The 22,594-nt window shown below is 37.6% G+C and overlaps 1 protein-coding gene across 4 annotated transcripts in view; it reads right to left on the bottom strand.

Moving 5' to 3' along the window:
* Nucleotides 1-22,594, bottom strand: part of LMBRD1 (LMBR1 domain containing 1) — an 81,780-nt gene that overhangs the window by 14,322 nt on the left and 44,864 nt on the right. For all 4 annotated transcript variants that reach the window (XR_008465223.1, XM_054193986.1, XM_054193987.1 and 1 more), the window contains exons 9-14: nt 21,096-21,248; nt 12,494-12,558; nt 11,631-11,733; nt 10,356-10,460; nt 9,008-9,157; nt 1,855-1,930 (exon numbers count right to left, since the gene is read on the bottom strand). Coding sequence is in view for 3 of the 4 variants with exons in the window: in XM_054193986.1 (XP_054049961.1) it covers nt 1,855-1,930; nt 9,008-9,157; nt 10,356-10,460; nt 11,631-11,733; nt 12,494-12,558; nt 21,096-21,248 (652 nt within the window). In the remaining variant the exon portion in view is untranslated. The remainder of the gene's footprint in view (nt 1-1,854; nt 1,931-9,007; nt 9,158-10,355; nt 10,461-11,630; nt 11,734-12,493; nt 12,559-21,095; nt 21,249-22,594) is intronic.

Below are 22,594 nucleotides of genomic sequence, written 5' to 3'. Positions count from 1 at the left end.
GTTTCCACTGATTAAAGCACATTAGGAAAAAATCAGGCAAAGTGTTCAAAGTACTTAAAATATATCATCAAGAATAGGTGGAATTTAGGAAGTTTTTTCAGTCCGACCCCAGTTCCCATGATTAAGCAACAAAGTCTGAGGAAATCAGACTATCTGAATCTCTCCCAGAAAAGTCAAGGCTAATGCGCTTATCGATGCCAGTGAGAGTTCTTCTCCCAGCAAATACTAGCCAAGAAGCTGTTTACAAGAAACAAAGATCCATACAACCTGCTCAAAGTGATCTCATTTTGAAAGATGACAGATTTTGCTCTTCTAAACTCTGCCACAGAAGAGCTTCTATTTTTAATCACAAAAATACAGCAGCTTAAATATGAATTGAATAATTATATTTGTCAAAATATCAAAACACTTAAAACTGCATAAGTCTAAAAATAGCCATCAAAAATAAAGGTGGATGAACAATTTATTTGAAGTATGGGGGAGACAGGAGAAAAATCCACCCCACTGCCCTTGGGAGACGATATGAACTACCAGGCAAAAGAGACTGCAGCTTGATAGAGTGGGAACAAAGAATAAGTGGTCCAGTTACCCCCGGTAGTACAAAAATTGTTTAAAATTAAAAATTGTAGTTCCTAATAACACAAATAGGAAGAAAATCTGAGGAGATGCCAAAATCTTCTAGAAGCATTGTCAGAATTCAGTAGTTACAGAATACTGATAATTAGATGAGAACACAGGACAACTATTATCTTTTCTATCAATTAACACACACTCTCAAGCCTTTTTGTAAGTATATAGATGCATACATAATTCAACTCCTCTTTATACAGGGGAGCTGAAAGTTTGCCAGAGAGAACAATTGAGAGCTTTGGCCTGAAAAATCTGGACCATTCCAAAGGCCATAAATCCTTTGCTGAGATCCATTTTTTAAACAAGAGACCAAAGCAATCAATAAAGTCGATGGTGACCTTAAACAGCAGTATCAGTACTGCAACAGCTAGTGCAATTCAAACTGTACAAAAATTGTTTATATGCAGAGGGAAAGGAAGGGGAAAGACAACACTGTAAAAAGCAAATCCAGCAAGATTTCAATTAACTCAGTTTTTTTAAGGAAACTGGGCTAAAACTCATTCCCAGCTTTAGCCACATTTCACAGAAGAATAAAGAGTAAATAAAATGTTACCATTCTCTCAGAAAAAAAATGTCAACACTAATGCCTGCATAGATGGAAAGTCAAGGAAAGCTCCACAATTATCCATCTGCTTGCCAGTCACTACTCACAGCTCCAGAATATGCACCATACATCATCTGCCCAAACAGCTGGTCAAAAAGGTATGGTTAATAACACAGATGAGCAAGAGTTATATTGGATGTTACAGGGAATGACGAACTAAGGTAAGAAGATTACAGAAAAATAGCTAAGATGTCAAGTTCAGTGGCATTATTGAAGAATTGCAGAACTGTAAAGTTGCACTGGAGTTCAGGTCTTAGTTTTCCTGAGTACATTGCAAAATTAAATTGAATACTTTACATGTTTGTATGATAAACATACACACCGAAGTGACACTTCAGACACTAAACTATTCACCAGATAGGGTTTATATTTAAAGTCTTCTACATACACGTTAAAGCAAATGGGAGATTTTAAAGTTAACAGCATTCCAGTTCCACATTGTTTCTACTAAAAATAGTTATTTCTTCAAATGAATGAGATATGCTGTAAGCAAGCTGTTTTCTGGACATCTGTGTCAAAGCTTCATATTAGACCAAAGCAAGACAAAGCCATGAAGAGATTGAGCTGCTTATTACAGCTGAGCATGTGCATATAACATAGGAAATTAAAGAAGTTCTTACCTTCAGGTGCATCTGCATCACAGTCTTTAGATACAAATGTCACATTCCTCAGCTGGCCATCAATTGTCTTATTACTCTGCATAATAAATACGGAAAATTAGTACACTAGTCTACCAGCAATGTTCTTCTGTACGCAGTGATAGTCCCCAAAACAAGCACATCTCCCAATACATTATTAATTTTATAAAAGAGGCTTTGAAAAATGTCTTACAATATTCAAAAGGCTTAAGATTGTTTTTGAACAGTAAATGGAGTAAGCTATAAGTGGTACAACATGAACATTTCTAAATATGCTTTCATTTAAAAAAATTAATAGCTGGTGTTCTTTTTGAAGACTCATGGAAAATAAAAGCTTCAGTTCTGAACTAAGCCTTTTAACTGTGCATAAAATGAATCTGGAATTCAGCTTTGGGGATGAAGACACCATAGAATTGTTAGGCTTGCATAATGATATTTTTGGTCTAAAAGCCAGATGATAGTATCTAACATACTTAGATAGCTAGAGTGGAGGAAGACAAATTATGCCAAAGTGAACTATTGAAAACCCAAATATTCCTGTTTAAACATCTCAAATCTTTGGAAAACTGACCTGTTCGGAGACTACATGAACTCTTTATGTACCACACTTACTTTTAAATGATCAGTGAAAAATTTTAGCAGAGTCCAATACAAATAATTGGTACTACATCGATTTCTTCACACACTAACTCACTTCAAAGGTTTTCATCTCTACTGTACATACTTTCATCCTCGTGATTTCCTAAACAGGAAGTCCTCTAAAGAAATCAGTAAGGGTCAACACCTTTTCTCCTTCAGGCTGAAGAAAACATGTCCCTTAAAACCTTCCAAGAATCAGTACAAAAACCTAAGTGTTTCTCTGACAACTTAATTGAGAAAGTTTATCAATATTAAGTAAATTCAGCTTGCACTCTGAACATTCAAGAAAAACAACTAAGTGTCTATCCTAAAAAGCAGAAGGTTGTACAAACAGTTCACTTTGTTTCATGCAAACACATGGAAGCGTGGAGACCACTACTGCCTTATAAGAAACTGATCCAGAAGGAGTATGTTAAGGCACAGGAATCAAGCTAAAGTGAAACCAAAAGTAAGAGGACAATGTGTGGATGGAAACAATAGGATAAGAACAGAAGACATGAAGTTTCAATTATTCAGTGTATGTTTAGCAACAGACCAGCTCCAGGAGGTATTTCAGCTGGCTGTCACTATTGCAGCTTATGCTCCTCAGTCAGAGAGTGCTTCTTTCAGAAGAGCAGCATTATACATTGTACAAGTACACAAAAAGCCCAGAACAATCAGAATCTTTCCATTTCAACATTTTGTCTTCCTTACCTTTATGCATTTTTATTTAAAAATAGTAGGAATTTAAAATGCAACATGCAACAATAGCTAGACCTGCGTGTTTCCTTTGATATATCTATGCTTTTTTCCAGGTCTGATATCACTTTTTCTCCATGAACACTCCTGTAATTTAAGACTTCTCACATATCTGAACTCAACTCTAAATGCTTTCCACAAGCTCAAGGCACTGAGAAGTACCTCAAAGTCATAAACCTAGCCTCTCTCTCTGTAGCAATCCTTTCTTCTCTCCTACACAAGGTAAAACCTTGTAAAAGTCCACTGAAAGTTTTCTATCTTTCCACAAAACAGACATGAAGAAATGAAACACATATTCCAAAACAGAGATTTAAAGTAAAGCATTTCATGGTATTAACCCTTCCTAATAAAAATTGGAACCATATCTGCCATACTAAGAGGAACGGTAATCTCATTAACTCTATCAGTTGAACACCATTTTCACCTTTATGTAGCTAGAGTTTCCAGCATCCAAATTTAAGATTCTTTACTATAAAAGTAGCACTACACAAAGCAAACTACATTAAGTATTAAATAAAAGTAGAATTATACAAAGCTAACTCACACAGAAAATAAATAAACTGGAAGCTATTACTTAGATTAAAGGATTAACCTACAACTAACAATATTTACGGTAAGACTCATCAAGAGTTCAGTATCATTTCATCCAGTGAACTAAATTAAAGAAAAAAATCACACCTTAATCAGCACAGAATTTGTTTCTACATGCTAGAACTCTTCCAAGAAGGTCCCTGAACAGGCCAAAATCTGCTCTCCTGAGTCCACGGTTGTGAACATCCTATTTGCCCTGTGCTCTCTTCTTAGGATCCTCAACTTTCACCATCTCATCCTCACTGCAGGCAAGACTGTCCTTGATCACTTCACAGCATCTCCCTATTTCAGCTCCTCGATTGCCTGTGGCAGGATGTTGTCATCAATGCACTCCAGAAGCCTCCTGGATTCCTTGTGCTCAACTGTGTTGCTTTTCCAGCAGATACCTGGGTGGCTCGAGCCTCCTATGAGGACCAGAAACTGAACATGAAGTTACTTACAGGTGTCTTAAGGGATCATATACTACTTCCTCCTGATCAGGCAGCCTGTAGCAGACAATATCATCCATGCTGATCTGCCCTCTAATCCTAACCCAGAAGCATTTAGCTGGTTTATCCACCCCAAGGCAAAACTCCAAAGATTCCCACTGCTCCCTCACGTAAAGGTCAACTCTCCCTATTAGTCATCCCAGCCTGGCCCTCTTACAGAGCCCACATCCAGCCACAGCAGCACTCCAGCTGTGTGAGCAATTTCACCACATCTCTGATCCCAGTGAAACTGCAACTGCATGCAGACTTCTAACTCCTCTGTTTCCCCTGCTGCACAACCCTTCAGGCATTTCAGAGGCATCCAAGTTGTGCTGAATTCCCAGAAAAGGTATGAGAGCTTTGCCCTTAACAGTTATCTCAACACTTCTGTATTAGCATACATACACTTGAGATAGAACCCCTTTTGCACCACAGGCCATGGAGAAAATGATTGGACATGGAAGAGATGCATAAGTAACAGCAGAGATGTGTCTATGGAACAATTCCTCAAAAAAGATTGCTTAACATTACCCAGTAGAGTACTCAAGTCTCCGACTGTCTATTTTTAGCATGAGTAGGTCAGAGTAAAATTCTAGTGTTTCAGTTATCACATCCAGTCCAAAGTTGAAAGCTGGATGCCTCCAGGACAAGCAGGAGACAAACCCAAGTAAAGTAACTCAGTGTGTGTGCTTCAAGAGCCAACGCATTTTGGACACTTAAGGAAATAACAAGCTATCCTATAAAGGGTTACGTAACAGTGTTACACTTATGATTTATTTCTGCTTATGTTTAGGATCAAGAACTTTAAAAGATCTGTTTGTGCACTTGGCCATCTAAGAGATACCAGGAGAGAATAGTGTCATCTATGGCAAATGCTGGCCTTAATTCCTGACTGGTACGGCTAAGTCTTACAGGTCCACTAGGCAGAAACATCAGCAGGTGGTGGTCTGTCTTTCAGACAAATGGAAAAAAAACTTGGCTTCATTGAACCGAAATAGCAGTTACACTTCAAGTATGGGCAAAGTTATGGTTTTGCTCCACAGCTGAGAAGGCCTGGATGTAGAGAGAACTCTATCTTTGTGAAAGGCTATAAAGAGACTCATGGCTGTTTAGCAAGTGTTAAAGGCTGTCTTAAGAGATGAAACCAAGCATCCCTCAGAGCTATGCAAGTTGACCAAAGCCCTATGTAAGGCCTCAGCTGGTAAGGGCAATGAAACTTTCAAAAGTTTCCTACAGACATCATAGTTGAAGACACTTTCGATTAATTGGGGACACATGCTTTGAACATCCAAACAGTCAAAGAGTTAAACAAATCAAGCAGCCCAGGTCTAGCTAACATTAATTGCCTCACAAGAGCTCCATTTTTCTACACATATTCAGTTATCAGGAAAAGTCAACAGCACTTCAAAGTTAAAAAGTCTTGTCAAGAGTAACAGTCTCCAAAGAAAACAGTTCAAGATTCAAACAGAATTCTAACCTGTCTAATGCATCACTGTAGATTTTTGTTACAAATTTGTTTGACAGGTTACTAGATTGGGAATTACTGTAGAGCAAAGAAAAGGGGTAAGTGCTCCCTTCACACACTGTCTTTTTATGAGCCACCAGATTCTGACACATGTTTATCAGCCCACTCATCCACCAAGGTGACTTGAAATATTGCTTATTTATTTCTTGCTTCTGTAGCATTGGTCACCAGTGGTGTTATTTTAAATGAGGAAGTTGACTGTGGTGTGTGACTGAGGAAATAGACTGTCCAAGCAAACTGGTGTGAACAGCTTCCATCATCAGAAAGCTTGCCATATGCACAAAATGTATTTCACTTGCCCAGTTCCTGTGCATGTTCCTGGCTACTCCTCAGTTCCATAATAGCCAATTCATAACTCTTAAGAATGTCTCCACTGCTAACATCCTCTGAAAAATCTGTCACTCCTCTTCATTCACAGCCACCATCTCTCCTCATTTCAAAATACAAATATTTACCATCCAGTTAGACACTGAAAGTGTCTGGTACATTCTGAAAGATTCTTTGAGAGGACATTGTCTGAAAACATTTCATTTACTTGGTATGCCAGAGAAGTCTAGATGTGGTTTACCAGCATACTCTTTATGCTTCATGTTATTTTAACAATAAAACCAGTTTTAACTCAAGTTACTTTATGCACTTTAAGCACAGCTCTTTGAGATGGGTCATGAGAAACTAAAGACCAGAATGGCTATCTTGACCATAACATTTTTTTAGTCCTTTAAATGAAAAGTTGTAGCTCTACTCAACCATTCCAGCTAATTCTTCTTGCAGTGCTGACTGTACTTCAGTAGCTGTTTGAATGACATAAGGGTCTCCTTACTGCTGTGCTCCATTCTCTTGACCCTTTTCATTACAAACTATGTATCTATGTTCAGATACTATTTGTCATAAAAACCACTTGCTTGTTTGCTGTTTACGTCCCAGTTCTTCTGTTCCCCTCAATATACACAACTTTTATTTTACTGAAACATTGCCATTTTCTTCAAAGCAAAACAAAACGCTAGGTACAGTCTTATTTGCTTTTCTCTTCAATCTTCCATGTTATCTGCAAGCTTTATCATGAAGGATTCTTTGCTCAGGGCACCAAAAGGCTTTAAAGACTAGCTTGATAAGATCCTTAATGAAATTATCCTTCCCACTCTTCCACCCACAATAGTTCTGCACTGTAATTAAAGATATACAATCAGCCAATGATATTAAAAAGACAACAAACTGCCTTTTGCAGGGACTGGAGCTCATACATAATTCAGATATAGCTATATGATGTTCTAGGCTACGCACACAGTAACCATGCCATGAGTTCTATGTAAACTTACCATATAAGCAAACTTCTTTCCTAAACTGATTTTCAGCTTAGTTACTTGCTGCTACTACCCTAATTCTGACAAGTTGAGCATAAGCATGTTTACTTTGCATTAGTTATATCTAGCATAAAATCTAATAAAAATGCATAAGACTTCCAAAATCCCAAATATTCAACTCCCCTACAGTGATTCTATTATTGTGCTTGGATTGATATTGGCATGACCAACCTCCTATTACCAGACACAACTTAAATGTGAAGTCAGCAGAAAGGCAGCATTTATTGAATGCTTTGCTTCCTGCAGTGACAGTGACTGAGATCGGACCTTATCAATGCTTATAAATATCTAAAAGGGCAGATGTCAAAAGGATGGGGCCAGACTCTTTTCAGTGGTGCCCAGCAATAGGACAAGGGGCAATGGGCACAAACTATAACACAGGAAATGCCGTCTCAACATGAGGAAATACTTTTTTATTTTGAGGGTGGCAGAGCCCTGGAACAGGCTGCCCAGAGAGGTGGAGTCTCCTTCTCTGGAGACATTCAAAACCCACCTGGATGTGTTCCTGTGCAACCTGCTCTAGGTGACCCTGCTCTGGCAGAGGGGTTGGACTAGATGATCTCCAGAGGTCCCTTCCAACCCTACCATTCTGTGATTCTGTAATTCTACCACATCCATTCAACACATTTAAGATGATCAGGTTCCTCTTCTCTAGCATGTTCAACACTACTTCAATTTCTCCTTGTAATTAAACTTGAAAGAATTGATAGTGGTAAGTTACACATTTTACTAAATATTTTCAGCTGAAGAAGGCTGGTGGGTGATTATAAAGCAGCATGTTCTCCTCCCAGAGATGCAGCCTTCTGGAAAACTAAATGAAGTATTCCAAATGCTCAAAGCAGCACCCGGTTACTCCAGCCTCATTTAAGCCCCTTCTCTCTACCACTCTGGCTCAACTGTTTTGTCTTTGTGAAACTTCTACTAAAGCCCAAACAGCACACCAAGGGATTTGGACTTCCCTGGGCCTGAATATGAGTAACCAGTTCATGACCTAGTCAGTTGTCTGCATTAACAAGATCAGATCTAACAAAGTCTACCTCTGTAGGATACCAAATCTTGGTAAACAGCTGCCCATAAACCCCCTCAAGATGCTTATATGTGACTTTGAACTTCCTGATAAATATGCAGGCTTCCACTCAAACTAAGAGGAAATACAAGAATTAAAGCCACCAGGTACAGAAGATGAAAGACTTTAAAAAGCCCAAAATACCTTGAAGTACAGAAAGGTGTAATAACAAAAGCAGAGACTAATGTTAACTACTTAATTCTGTAGAAAATTTTACAGAACCAGAACTACAATGAGTTTCATGAAGTTGGAGAGTCCAAAACATCTGAAATGTGATTAATTAGCACCTACTCAGCCTCGTTCTGATTATTATTCTCTACTTTACCACGCTATCTTTGTTGTTCCTCACAAAAAAAACACATAAGAACTATCAACTGTGGAACAACAACATTGCTTTCAGTCTACAGACAGCCTTACACACTAAAACTAACCCTCACTGCAGTCACTCATCAACCTAAGCATACCAGTACAAAGCCTAGTGGAAGCTAGCAGCTGTCTTATCAAAAGCAGTAAAGCAATACTCAAAGTTTTACATTGATGATGATCTAGTAATTAAGGAATTTTATATATAGTACAACCAGTTTCTGGCTTGTGTATCATCAAGAGACCTACTAGTAGTTAAAAAAAACTAGCTACAAAAGAGTCTTCAAAACTGACAAGAGGCCTGGCTTTAAAAGTCACTGTAAACAGTACATTTTTCATACAGCAGGTAAGAATATTTTTGTTTAAAAAAGGTATTAAATCTCACCTGTACCAGGTATTTTTGGCTTCCATACATTACATACTGGGGGGCAAGACTGTAGATCATGTAACTTGTATGAAGAACTATCAACAGAAGTATCATACAGAGAAACAGGAGCGCTTGAGGTCGAGTTTTTCCTCGCCTGATTTTATAAAGCTAAAAACCAGAAAACATACAAATATTAGCATGATGAAGTTTTTTTTTCTGAATACATTTAAAATCCTCTAATTCTGACAAAAGGGTGAGGCTGCTAAAAATTATCCTCTGGCAACTTGATTCCAATGAGTCAAAGCAGGTTTTCAGGTGTATTTACCTGAATTTCAAAGCACAGCTATTGAACCAAATTACTTGTTGTTTCTATTAGTGACCCCAAACATTTATAAAGCAGCAGTTAGTAGCAAGATTTAAATTCTGTCGGCTATCACTGATAACAAACTGTGCCTTGGTTTGTCAAAGAATATTGTCTGCTTCGGTCAAGGTGAGGTGCCATCTATCACCTCTATGAGATCTAGAAACAGAGGAGGGAGTTACAGGAGCATATGTTGGCATCTTTTCCACTTCACTCTGCAAGAAATTATATAATGCCTCGCTGTCACCCTATAGATACTACTGTATTCTGAAATCCCCAAAGGCTCAGCTAGATTACCATATTAGGGTAAAGAAGCTCACAGCTGAGGGGTAAATGATGGAAGATCAAAACCAACAGCTAATCTCACAACTCACTGCAAGGACTCAGGGTCACTATTGAGAATTCTGGTGTGTCACCAGATGAAAAGGTGACAGTATTAAAGGGGAAGTAGGAACAGAAGCAGGGATATATTTAACCAAGCATCATAGGCATGAACAGCATCTTATTGGATACAAAGCTGCTTTCTCAAATACAGTAATATATTTGCATCATTTACATATGGCATATCACTGCACTTTATCTCTTATCAAGCTAAAGCTTGCTTGCCACCTAAAAAGTAAGTCAAGCACCACTGACTGCATGCACATTTCAGATTTTGACCATAAAATTCACTAATACTTCCAGTATATCAGAATCATATGGCTTTAACTTAGAAAAGTCAGAAGCCGAAGTGACACTGATGAAATCCTTGAAAGAGTCAACTGACTATTACTTAAATTAAAACATCAATTTTGCTCTGGTAACTGAAGCAAAATGGACACCTTTCGAACACAGTGAAAATTGTACAATGGGCTTCTAACACTCAGATACAGACAATGCTATTTGCAAGATCCAGTAGTTATGAAACAGTACATAAATAATGACTATTTATCAGTATATTTAATATCACATATTTGTTAAACATCTTACTGAGCATTATAAACTGAACTATTAAGTCATATTTACCCTTATCCAGAAGAACCATATACCCATATTTCGAATTCCTGCCATTGAAGTGAAGATAAAATACATAACAATAGTTGTAATAAGAATATAATCAAGTGGAAAAACCTAAAACAAGAACACAACCAGTTAAAAAGACAAGATAACATTCAAATTAGAAAACAAGCTCTTCCCCACTTAAAGCTCAATAAGCAGTTCCTACTTAGAACATATGAGGTACTAAGAGTCCTTCCATTTAAGGTTTTACATAGCTGTATTTGGAGCCAGCTAATATAGCTTGCTGCTAATAAAGCTTATACAATTAGTTTGGGAAAGCAACTGAGCATTTTTCTAAATATAAAGCTTGCCTGAATTTTGAAGCATTATACATTTTTAGGCCAAGAAATACTTAATTCTGTTCTGAGAGCACACTTAAAAGAAAGTCCTCAGTGGCAACAATCATTTTAGGACTGTATAGGCATTCTATTTGCAAGTATTTCTGAACATATTTGCATATAAAACTTTATTTTTATATTTACATTAATAACAGCTTGAGATAATACTGCTGCTGAACACTATTTTTCTCAGTAAACTGCAAGCTTAGGTGTTCAATTGTTTTAGAAACCATGGGGAAGCAATGCACTGTGCCAACCCGCTATACCAAAAATATGGAAAGAACTCAGGCAGGGGAGAGTAAAGCACTATCTTACATTAAGGCTTTTCTTTTTCTCAGCTTAGCCATGACTGCTTCCCAAATTCAGATGTGGCCTTGTTGCCTTCCAACCTACTGAAGTTAACAGATGTTTGTTCTTATGTAGTGTTTGTTCCAAAGACTAATACATTACTATAACATACAGAACTGCATAGAGTGTAACATCTTTCAAGGTGCAATAAACACATTAAAAAGTGAAAAAGAGCATTTACTGCACTTACGGGGGATAAACTACCAAGTACACAAACTAGAATGTAGGTAGGGCATGGGAGAAAGTTGCTTTTATTCTGTGCATAACTACAAGTGGTGTCATTCTTCATTGCCACTATGTTCTCAGAGGAAAGTTAGTTTCACACACCACCTTCCTCCAGCAACTGGCTTCCATCCACCCAAGATTTTCATATCAGTATCTAATAACTAAAAAAAATTGTTAGATGGAAGCTGCCTTGCTTTTACAGAACACACATCTAGACAATTTTGTTTTAACAAATTACTTGGGGAGAAGTGTAGTTTGCCTTTTAGCAGCTTACCAGAAGAGAGAAACATCCTTACTTAGGTATATCACCGATTTCTTTTTTTTTACTTACTGTTTGAAGAACAGGTAACAGCATATTCAATGGATTGGTCAGATTAGTTCCTAAAATTATAAATCCCGAGTCGAAGCCAGCTGAATGCAGAGCTTTGTCTAAGCTACAGTAATTAAGAAAAATTGGGTAAGTACTTTGGTTCTCCCAGAGATTTGTCTTCAGTTTAATTTAAAAACACAGCTCAAGAAAAGCTGAAATAAGCACAGAGACTGACAACTTTTTCATATCTATATAGACACACACTCTGTTTTACCACACTCATTGCACTTGTCCTATGAAAAGCTATATTGATTTCTGCATTTCAGCTTTTCCCTAGTTTGGGTCATAGACCTTATTTGCACAGTCTGAAAAATTAAAAATGCAACATTTGAGACCTCTGGTTAGTGTCAATCTTCATTGAAATCCACCAGACTTGCAGCTGGCTATATTGCTTTCAACACCATGAAACAATTACAATGTAATGCACATCATAATGGATTATACATGTCATTTACTGCAAGAATTTAAGCACCTGTTACCCAGCCCAAGAAGTACCTACATGCATTAAGATTCATTCAAGCAATCAGAATAATTCTGTAGTCTGAATTAAACTTCCTTAACGTGTATGCTTAATTTCTCTACTGAATGAGAGCTGTTTTCAGCAGCAGTCAATCAAGCTGAACTGTGTCTGTTTTTGAATCTGCTTTAGTACATTTTGTTCAGTTTCAATATGTACTATTACAATGAGAAATGCATCTCTAGTTACAGAAACGTAGCATAGAAAAGAAGTGGTCTGACTCTTGGAGCAAGCCACCCCTGAATTTGATGTTAGTGCAGAAACTATGCAGTTTAAGTGGTTAAGAAAAGTGCTGAAATATACTTACTTTGACAAGAACAGAGAGACAGTGAAGAGCAGTGCCACGATGATGAAGAATACTCCCCACACAATCTACAAGTAAAGATTTATTACAATTTAACTGCAAGTCCTTGCAGTTGGTACAAGAAGTGAAGACTTGTCTAAGTTTCAACAAAGGACTAATGATCTTAGACCACCTCAGAACTCAAACACACCTGAAACACTAACTTTTTGGCAAATACTTGAGAGAAGTGCTAATAAAATGTTTATTCTGTTAAACAGGGTTTATGTCAAGCGTTTAAGAAGTTGATCATCTAAATGATAACCACCTCTTTGCCTGGTGGATACGCTAAGCTCAGAATCAAGCATTAAAGAATATCACATGCTATAGTGCAATACAGAAGCCTACCTGCAAGTCAAGTGTCATGAAAAACACAGATGAAATGTTACATTAAATGAAAACAGCATTTATCAGAAGGCACAATCTGTACTCACTGTATTAACTGGAAAACCCTAACTGTATACATGCATTTGACTAAGGAAAACTAGAGTACTATACCTGTGTGTTCACCTTCCAACAGGAGGTAACCTGGGCACAGCTTACAAGGAACATCTCACCTTTCCTGAGTGACGGCTTCCTTCTGTAGCACTACTCAAACACTCAGTGACCAAATCATTTGGAGGGAGCAATGTAAAACTCAGTAACCAAGCCCAAACACCAGGTCTACTTTTTTTTTTGCTTCTGCCTGCAAGTCCTCTCAGTTACTCATCAGTATTGAGTATTTCAAAGCATTTTTCAAGGTTCAAGTTATAGAAGTCATCAACTTTACAAAGTATTTTGACTCAAAGGTTTAAGTCACCTAGAAATTTAACTTTGAAGTGATGTGAAGACTTGAGAATGGACTAGGAAAAAAGGATGCTTATGAACACTAAAGTAGTAGGAAAAATATCTAGATTTTCTTGAAACTCAAGTAAGTGTTACTTAAATAATACTATTCAAAAACACTATATATCCACAAGTGATTAAAATAAGATGAGATTACTACAACCATAACCATAACATAACCACCAGGTAAAGGTCTCTTCTGGTGCGGGTTCTAGAAGAGCTTCCATACCACTTTAGCTGCTCTAGGAGAATCATTTGCCCCACAACCTCCTTTTGCAGTGCACACCTTACTCAAGAATTTTAAACCTAAACAAGTATAACAGCTGTGTTTTTTTAGCCAGCAAGTCATAAGCATAGATTAAGTACAGGTAAAACATTTTTAAGGATCACTATATTTAAATCAGATACTGCAGCTGTTTTTTAAAATCAGCAACAGCAGGCTTTTTTTTGGTAAGCTTTCGCACACTAATATGGAACTGCCTGATGTACAAAATAAGAATAGAATTTCTTGGCTAAACCAAGGCAGCCAGGAGTAAATGAAGATACCAGCAGTTAAGATGGGTTTCTGCAGTCAGATTTTTCAGTTTAAGGGCTAGATTAAAATAAGCAAAGAGCTTAAACTAGGAGATTTAGTCCCTGAATACAGTCAAAGTATGAAAAGCTTATTTTAAACAGGAATAATTCAGGCAACTTAGCAACAGAACTGAAAGTAGCATTCTGATACTTGTACATTTTTTCCCTGATTTCCTTCTCACTTTTTAATCTTTAGAAATTTCTTTCTATTCTTCTATGAACAGGCTGAATCAAGTAGATTCAGAGAAATAAGGTTGTTCCTTAAGATCTTAATTAAAACACAGGAAAGTTTTTATATGCCTACTCGATGATCCCAAGGGTCTTTTCCAACCTAAATGATTCTATGATTCTACCAAATACAGCACTTGAGTCAGCAACTTCATTCTCTAAACTGTCCTCAACAAGAATACCTCCTATTATTTCTTCCTAAACTGCAAGCTAGTTCAGTAAGTCATTCTCCACTTCTTTGGTAGGTTTTCTCCCTTACCAACTTTTCTTTGGAGTGTGGGGCAGGTTAGGGGATGGTGCACAAAAGTGAGCCTCTATAGCAAACCCATTCGGTTACAGCTCCAACAGGATCACTTTATTTTTCTGTGACCCTAGTCACAGAACATGCTCAGATAAGCATGCTGAACTTACCAAAACAATAATGTTTTCAGACTGTTAAACCTGAGACAACTTAGAATTTCCAAATTCTATATGCAGGAACACAATGCATGGTCTTCCACACGAATGAGGGAGTCTCATTGCTACTCTTAAATTATTTTATTAACCTTAAAACTTGGCACACAGACATCTTGAAAAGGTTAAGAACTTTATTACAGCTGCTCATTAAAGATGTTCAGAGTTATAATGCTATTATTGCTCATTAACTACTGAAGATAAGCTTCTGTCTGCAAACTCAAATATTAGAACATTGCTTATAAAACAACTCAAATTATGTAGGCCTCATTAGGTACAGATTTACAGATTAATATCGAAGTAAGTATTAACTTGTGCATTTCCACATATTTAAGTGTATTAAATTTTACCTCACCACAGCTAACTCCCACTAGATATTAGCCATACAGGAAACAGACATTTAAAAACAATTAAGACCCAGAGTCTGAGGCTTGCATTACTTCATTGCCATGGCCAGTAGAAAGGTATCTATGTCTCCTCTGGAATATGTCTGTCTTCTGAAGTGGTACATAATATTCTTAGACGTAGATAAGTGGTTGAAAAAGCACTCCTTTTCCTGATTCAACCTCAACTCCAGTCCCATTAAAAATGAGATTGAAAATGTTAATACTAGAGACCTTCATTCTATCTTAGTTCATCCTGTATTTCCACAGTGCTATTAAGACTACTGAACCATAAGTGATTTGCAATTAACATCAACCTACATTTACACAATTTCAGAGCATCAGTTGACTCAGGCCTTTCACAGAAAGGACCCTTGTTTTCCTACCTAGATTTTCCTTGTACCTCAACTGATTACAGACCAATGGACACTTTGTTTCTAGTCCATTAACCATTACTTGGCCAACAATTAGGAGAATACCAACACTCAGACCAGCAGTTGAGCCTGCAATTTACATAGTCCAGCTGAGCCTTATCAAGTAGTATCAACCTGACCTAAATTAAAAACATGCCTCCAATTGGGTAACATTTGGTATCTGGGTAAGGGAATGAATAAGTACTTCCTATCATTCCTCCTCCCACATCAAGCCTAAGATAGGCTAGAAAAACATTGCAGCCGGAGCTATATGCTCACTGCTGCCTTTTACTTGTCACCTATACCAGAGGACAAATCTGTCATCCACAATCTTATTGTGACACTACTGTACTGCTGTTTACTAGCTTTAAACCAATTATAATATCTTCAAAGACTCTCAATACACTTAGCCATGAACATTTACAAAATAATTTTGCTTTGTGTCACAGCATAAGTGAGAAGGAATCCAAGCCCCTTAGAACATGAATACATGTTCAACCTCAGAGCAAAGGACAGCGCTTAATCAAAAGCTCTTGTTCTCTTAGCAGGACTATTTATCAACTGATGGTGAAAAGCTTTCAGTACTAGAACAGGCAAAAACCAAAAAGCCTGGGTTTCAGCCAAACAACCCACAGAGGAATTTAGTAAGGTCATTACCAAAAAAAAAGCAACCCTTGATTTATATTAAGGGAAGTCTGACTTTCAATGCAAGACAGTCTTATTTCCTCCCTAGTCCTTTTGAAAGCAGGACCTTAATACAACCATACCTCAAGCTATGTTACCTCCTCCACTACAATCAGTTTGAACCACTCCATTGCCAGGCCACTTCCTCATATCCCTCACCTACAAAACACAGACTCCATATCCACCTGTACTCAATCATTTGCTACAGAATAGGTTTCAGAGCTGCTGCCTTATATTTACATCACTTTGATCACCTTTAAGTGTCTGCTTGGGTCCTCTAATCTACAGTCTGTTGTACAAGCTATTATGCATACAAGTAATTTTCAAAAAACAGCAAACCACGTTTTTATGCAAGACTGCTGATATTACAAAAACAGTAAGTTGAAATACCTACCAATACAACTTACACCCCCACCTGAAATGAGTTCCTTTAGCATCTAAATAGAAAGCCTCTACACAGGCAAGCAAGGAAACAGCTAAAGCAGAAGACAGCAAGCACTAGTTTACTTAAAGCTTTGTTTTACATTTGAACATATGGGATTAAAAGACATGGCTAAGCAAAAGCCAGGACAAAAATGTCAATATAGGCATTTCTCAGTAGTAAAAAAATGGAAGCATGCTACTTCTAGGTCATAGTGGAAAGTTGAACTGTATTTCAGTTTAAGTCAGGCCAAATGATTTAGAAATATTCAATTGATTATTTTTCCATTGCTACTACCAATAATCAAGTCACAAATTGATAAGTCTTTCTGACATTATTCATGTTCTGCTTACATCATTTTCTCTGGTACCCTCCCTTCAACTTCCTAAATGATGGTGCTGGGGTCAGGGGAAGGTTTAAGTTATTCAGAGAGCTCTTTGCCCTCTATCCCTGCTCCCAGATATCAGTCAAGTTAACTTGTTTTATCTATGGATAATTCCAAAGTTTTATGAGATAATCATAGAATTTAGGACTTAATTTATTCTGATCAGGAATGACCGCATGATCCACACACTTAGCTGGTACTTTAAAAACACTTCAAAGTTAATTTCCAAAATATCAATAATATTTGCCCCTCCAAAAAGCTAAAAGAATATTCACCTGCCCAATTGTTTCCTACAGTGGGACTCACGTACCAACAAAAGAGAAACTGTGAATCTGCTTAGGACAGCTATTCCATGACTTTGAACTAACACTGAAGCAACACAAAAATTTATAGAGGCAGTCATCCTCTCAGGGCTAGTATCCATTAATGGGTTAAAGAAAACTGGTGGCACATTACTGAGCAGTTATGCTGACCAAGAAGCAAAAGCTGGATTCCTCATGGGAAAGACTTACTATTTATATTGGGTTTACATGGCAAGGTTTCAGTAGCAGGAGGGGCTATAGGGGTGTCCTCTCTGAGGAGAGGCCAGAGGCTGCCCTGTGCTGGACACAGCTGTTTCCAGCTGGTTCCAACTGACCCACTGCTGGCCAAACCTGAGCCCAGCAGCCAAGCTGGTGGCCCCTCTGGGAAAATGTATCTAAGGAAGGGCAAAATACCAGACAGTAGAGAGGAGCGAGAGGAAAAAAGTGAGAGAGCACCCTGCAGACTTCAAGCTCAGAGAAGGAGGTGCTGCTCCAGGCAATGGAGCACACATCTCCCCCCCAGCCCATTAAGAGGACCATGCTGGAGCAGACAACTACACTCAGTCCATGGAGGGCCCCACATCAAAACAAGTGGATATCTTCTAAAGGAAGCTGCAACCTATAGAGATCCCACATGCTGAAGCAGGTTCTTCTGACAGAAATTACAGTCCATGGAGTAGACTCATACTGGAAGAGCAAAGTGTGAGCAGAAAGCAGCAGCAGAGTAGTTTTATGGACTGATGGCAACCCCCTATTCCCCATCCCCACTGTGCCACTCCAGAGTCACAACTAAAGGAGTGAAGCTGAGCCTGGGAGAGAGTGGGGGGAGGGGCAGGAAGGCATTTTAAGTGGTCTTCATTTTTTACCATTCAAATAAATTTTAATTCAAGTCTGTTTTGCCCATGATGGTAACTGGTAAGTGATTGCCCTGTCTATCTCAACTTACCCATTTTTTCTGATCTCATTTCCTCTCCCATCCTGTTGATGGGGAGTGAGAGAGCAGCTAAGTGGGCATTTAGCAGCCACGTTAACCCACCAGATTATTACATGACATGACTTAATTTCCAGAAAGTGTCAGGTAACCTCGCAAACATGGGTTAAAAAATGATTGGTAGATGTAGCAGAACATTTAAAAGTTATCACTATGTAAACTTAGGATATGAAATATTCACACCTCTTGCCTGTCATGCTGCCAACCTCCCTGATGCAGAAGGGGCAGTGTGAGTGCAGGAAGGAAGCCACACCACCTTTGAGGCAGCTGAACTGACTCCTGACAGCACCTACAGTCTGCACTAACACTCTGCCAGCATGGCTGTTATCCAAGCAATTGCCTACAGTTTCCCCTCTTTCAGCTCTCTCCAGAGGAAGGACAGAGGGGGAATATAAAGCCCATTAAAAAAAAAATGAATAACCTAGCCCTCCACCCTCGAGACCATATTAACTGTACCTATGCTTCTCTAAAGGCCTTCAGCAGCAGGTGGAAAGACTGACACATCTATACAAAGTCCTCATTAAGATTAGATAGGAGAACAGTTTCTCTCTCCCTTGCTAGAGTTCAAGTGTACCACTATCATTTATCAAGAGAACACTGTTCTCTTTGTAGTACCTTCCATGTACTTGGACTGATGTCAGTGCCTTTAAGTCCCCGCTTAGGCTAAGCAACATGAACGTGGTCTGTTCACAGAGGTCTCAATCTTCAAACCAGAACACATAATTTTCTTATCTTACTCACCTTAGGTATCTCTTCAGTTGGTTCACAATTGTTTTGAAGTACCACATGAAAAACTGATGCAATACTCCAAACTTACCATTGTGGAGTAGACTTCCATGTTTCACAACCTATAGTCTTGTTCATATATTGAGCAAACGTAACTATCTGCTCTGGATTTTTTTTCCCCCCAACAGTTTTTACACCAATATAGTATCAGATGAAAGCACAAGAAACCATAATAATAAAAAGGAGAAGCAGTAAATTTGTTATTGAAAGGAAACACTAAATTTTGTGGAAAGAAGTTTGACATTGACAACCCCATGCTGACCATTACTCATTTAGTTGAGATCTTTGAGGTGCTGCTTTAGACTAAATTAAAATCAAAGCTAACTCAAAGATAAAGCTTAAAACAAGTGTTCTCAAAATTTATTTTATTCTATGTCAAAGAAAGCTTACTCTAAAGAGAAAGAAGTTTTGACTTTAACAACAAATCACAAGCTAATAGATATTTAACAGCATTCCTGAACACATTACTCTGTTCTGCTAGTCCCAGTAAGAGTTTGCAACTCTCATAAACCTGACCATCCCAAACACAAAGCAGAAATAGTGTTTTCCATATCTAGTACTTGCCTCACAACAAATGGAATTTCTCTTGAAGTCTGAGAAACAGACACATTCTTGAGGAATAATATACACATTGTACTAAAGATATGTTAATTGTTGCAAAAGCAGTAAGCAAAGCTCCAAAATATTTTCTGCATTTCTACATTGATCAGAAGTATTATAAATGGATATTAAAATATTTCCTTTTCATGAAAGCCACTAGGTTGAAGGATTAACAAGTTACATATGTACAAAGATAACTCAAATGCTATTAAAGTAAAACAGTCCTGTAAGAGTTAAGGTGTTATTAATTGACAGATATTATCACCTTCACAGGACAGCTCAAGGAAGAAATCAAAGTAAACAAGTTCTGTAACATGCTTCATAGCACAACCCTATTCTAAGTGAAAATCTGTCAGGAAAAAATTATCCACCTGCAACTCCCATTTAGTCTGCAATTTTAAAGTCACAAATTCACAGTAACTGTCACATTGAGAGAATAAAAAGCATTCAAACCACAAGAACAAAGAGACACTGGAATACCATCTTGACCATAAGTGGTAATCTGCAAGTAACTAATGCTATTGTACACTAGCCTATAAGAACACAATGAACTGTTAAAGTCTTACACGCAATAGATACGGCCAATGCATTTATCAAAGTTAAGGTTAATGTGAGAAGTTAAAGAAACTACACAAGCTGTTTTGAATCAAAGGAAGCATCCAAACTGTTAAAGTGAATAGTTAGGGATATTTGCCCTTTAAATGAAAGGCTAAGTCTAGGTTTCTAATGTATCACAGAAAGATAACTCCACTAAATTTCACACCGGAGTTGAACAAAAGCTTTCAATATCAGCCCATTTCATTGGTACTCAGCATTAACAGTAGCAATGATGTTAGAGGAAATTACTTATACTCCTCCTTCAGCTTTTCAAAGTGCAGGCTACAGTTTAAAGTAATGCTAAAATTTCTTCCTACATCTAGTTGGCAAAAAATACTCTATATGGCAGTACTATTCCATAAAAGTACTGGCTTTTAAAACCAGGTATCTACTAAAATCAAAGTCCTAAGATCAAAAAAGAGACCAAGATCAAAGCTTTGCCCCAGTAACAGTTTCCTTTGCACTGGTCAAGTATGAAGATGTAAGTTCCACACAGCTAGCTTACTATTGATCAAGTAATTACTTGGCAAGATGCTCATTCCAAATGCATATATTCTCATCAAAGTATCTCTCACCTCTGCTGGCTACATGTAATTTAGATTAACTTAAGCTACCTGACAGCTATAGAATTCTTTCTTCTCTTCTTCCCATCTTCACATGCCTGAGAAGGTAAGATATTCAGATTTTCCCTGGCAGTGACACTACAGTAGATCAGCTAGGACTCGCTCCTTTTCAGTCTTCATCATATTTTAGGCAAAATAAAAGGTTTCCCTAGAGCTCAGAGCTTGCTATAGGGTTGTCACTGTGTAGTACAATAATAATTAGAAAAATAAGTAGTTGATATTCAGGATGTTAATTGATAAACTTGACCTACCATTTATATTGGAAGAAGAAAAGTGGAAGTTACTCCAATACGAAAAACTTTTACCTTTAGAGGCCGGATAGCTTCACAGAACTTTGTCCACCAGCTTTTCTCAATAGACTCCAGATGCCTCTCTCTTCTTCGAAGTGTCCTTAGTCTCTCTTCCAGTTGTTGTACAGTCCGTCTATCCCTTGATGACAGAGGCCGACCATCTCTGCACTGGGTACCAAAAAATAGTGCAAGAGATCAAGGGACATCAAATCAAGAAAATAGATTTGACATCTAGTTTAATGAGTTACAACAACTCCAAAGACTTTGTAGTATATAACTCACACTGTTTCTATGCATAGCAAGAGGATGAAGTGCAGAAGTCAGAAGCTGCAATAAGAGGAATTCCTACGAGGTGGTAGAAAACACTCTTCACAGTGAGGATGGCCAAAAATTTTAACAGGGTGGGTAGTCTCCATGTCTAGAAACACTTAAATGCCCAGATGTGATCTGAATTACCTAACCTAACCTGAAAGAGGTCCTTGCTTTGTGTAGAGGGTTGAACCTGATGACTTTGAGAGCTACTTTCCAATTAAATTCCACAACTAAGCCAATATATTAAGCTTGGCATCTGTAGTTTCTTTCCAGCATTACACTACAGATACTCAGCTATGTTTCTTGTACTTCCAAGAGCAAGATGACCTGCTGCACCAAAATATAACTTTACATAAATCTAAACAGGTGGCACCATTACCCCAAGAATTAGTTGAGTGTACCAGATAATTGTTAATTTGATGATTATGTTTAATAATGTACTTTAATTCTGAGCCTTTAAATACTGAGAAAGTACCATTGCACTCTGCTGTATACCAAGTGGCACATCCTTAAGTCTCAGTTATACACTAGTAAGCAAAAGCAACAAAATAGGCATTAGGTAACTGAACCAGAATTGTTTTTAACATTGATGCTACTGTATCCTTAGATAAAACTGATCCTTAGATAAAAAAGGATTCTTGTAGTTTTAGTATCTCTTCCACTATGTATTTATAATTTTGAAATTCCCTATTCAGTTTTTTTCCCCTTGTACTTTAAATAAGCCTTCCTGCAAATAGTGAAACACTTCACACGCAGTGAAGTTAAAGCAAATCTATTTTGGATAAATTTCTCAAAAAGATTACAAGACTAAGATCACATTCTAGGCATATGTGAAAAATTGGAGATCACAATGTACTTCTAACAGGAACACATATTCTCCATATCTTAGTGAGTTAAAAAAGACTTTTTGAAAACAGTCCAAGCTCCCAAGCTGCAAGTCCAAGCTTTGATTATTTAAGATTAATGAAATAAAGCTATAAGGTGTACTAATAGCAGAAAACCATAATCTAATGAAGATATTCAGTATGTAGTAAGTAGCAGACTTTCATACTTCTAGTTTTCACTGTATATTACCCTCAGTAACACTCACTTTCTTCATCACTTCATGCAAACGTAACTCAAGAACTGAGATTTCAATTACACAGAGGTAGAATCTTGACCATAAACCATAAATTAAAGAAAATTAGTTTATACTAATGGTC

Source organism: Rissa tridactyla, chromosome 3 (assembly GCF_028500815.1).
Source record: "Rissa tridactyla isolate bRisTri1 chromosome 3, bRisTri1.patW.cur.20221130, whole genome shotgun sequence".
Taxonomy (NCBI): domain Eukaryota; kingdom Metazoa; phylum Chordata; class Aves; order Charadriiformes; family Laridae; genus Rissa; species Rissa tridactyla.
This window is presented reverse-complemented; position numbering and strand designations above follow the sequence as displayed.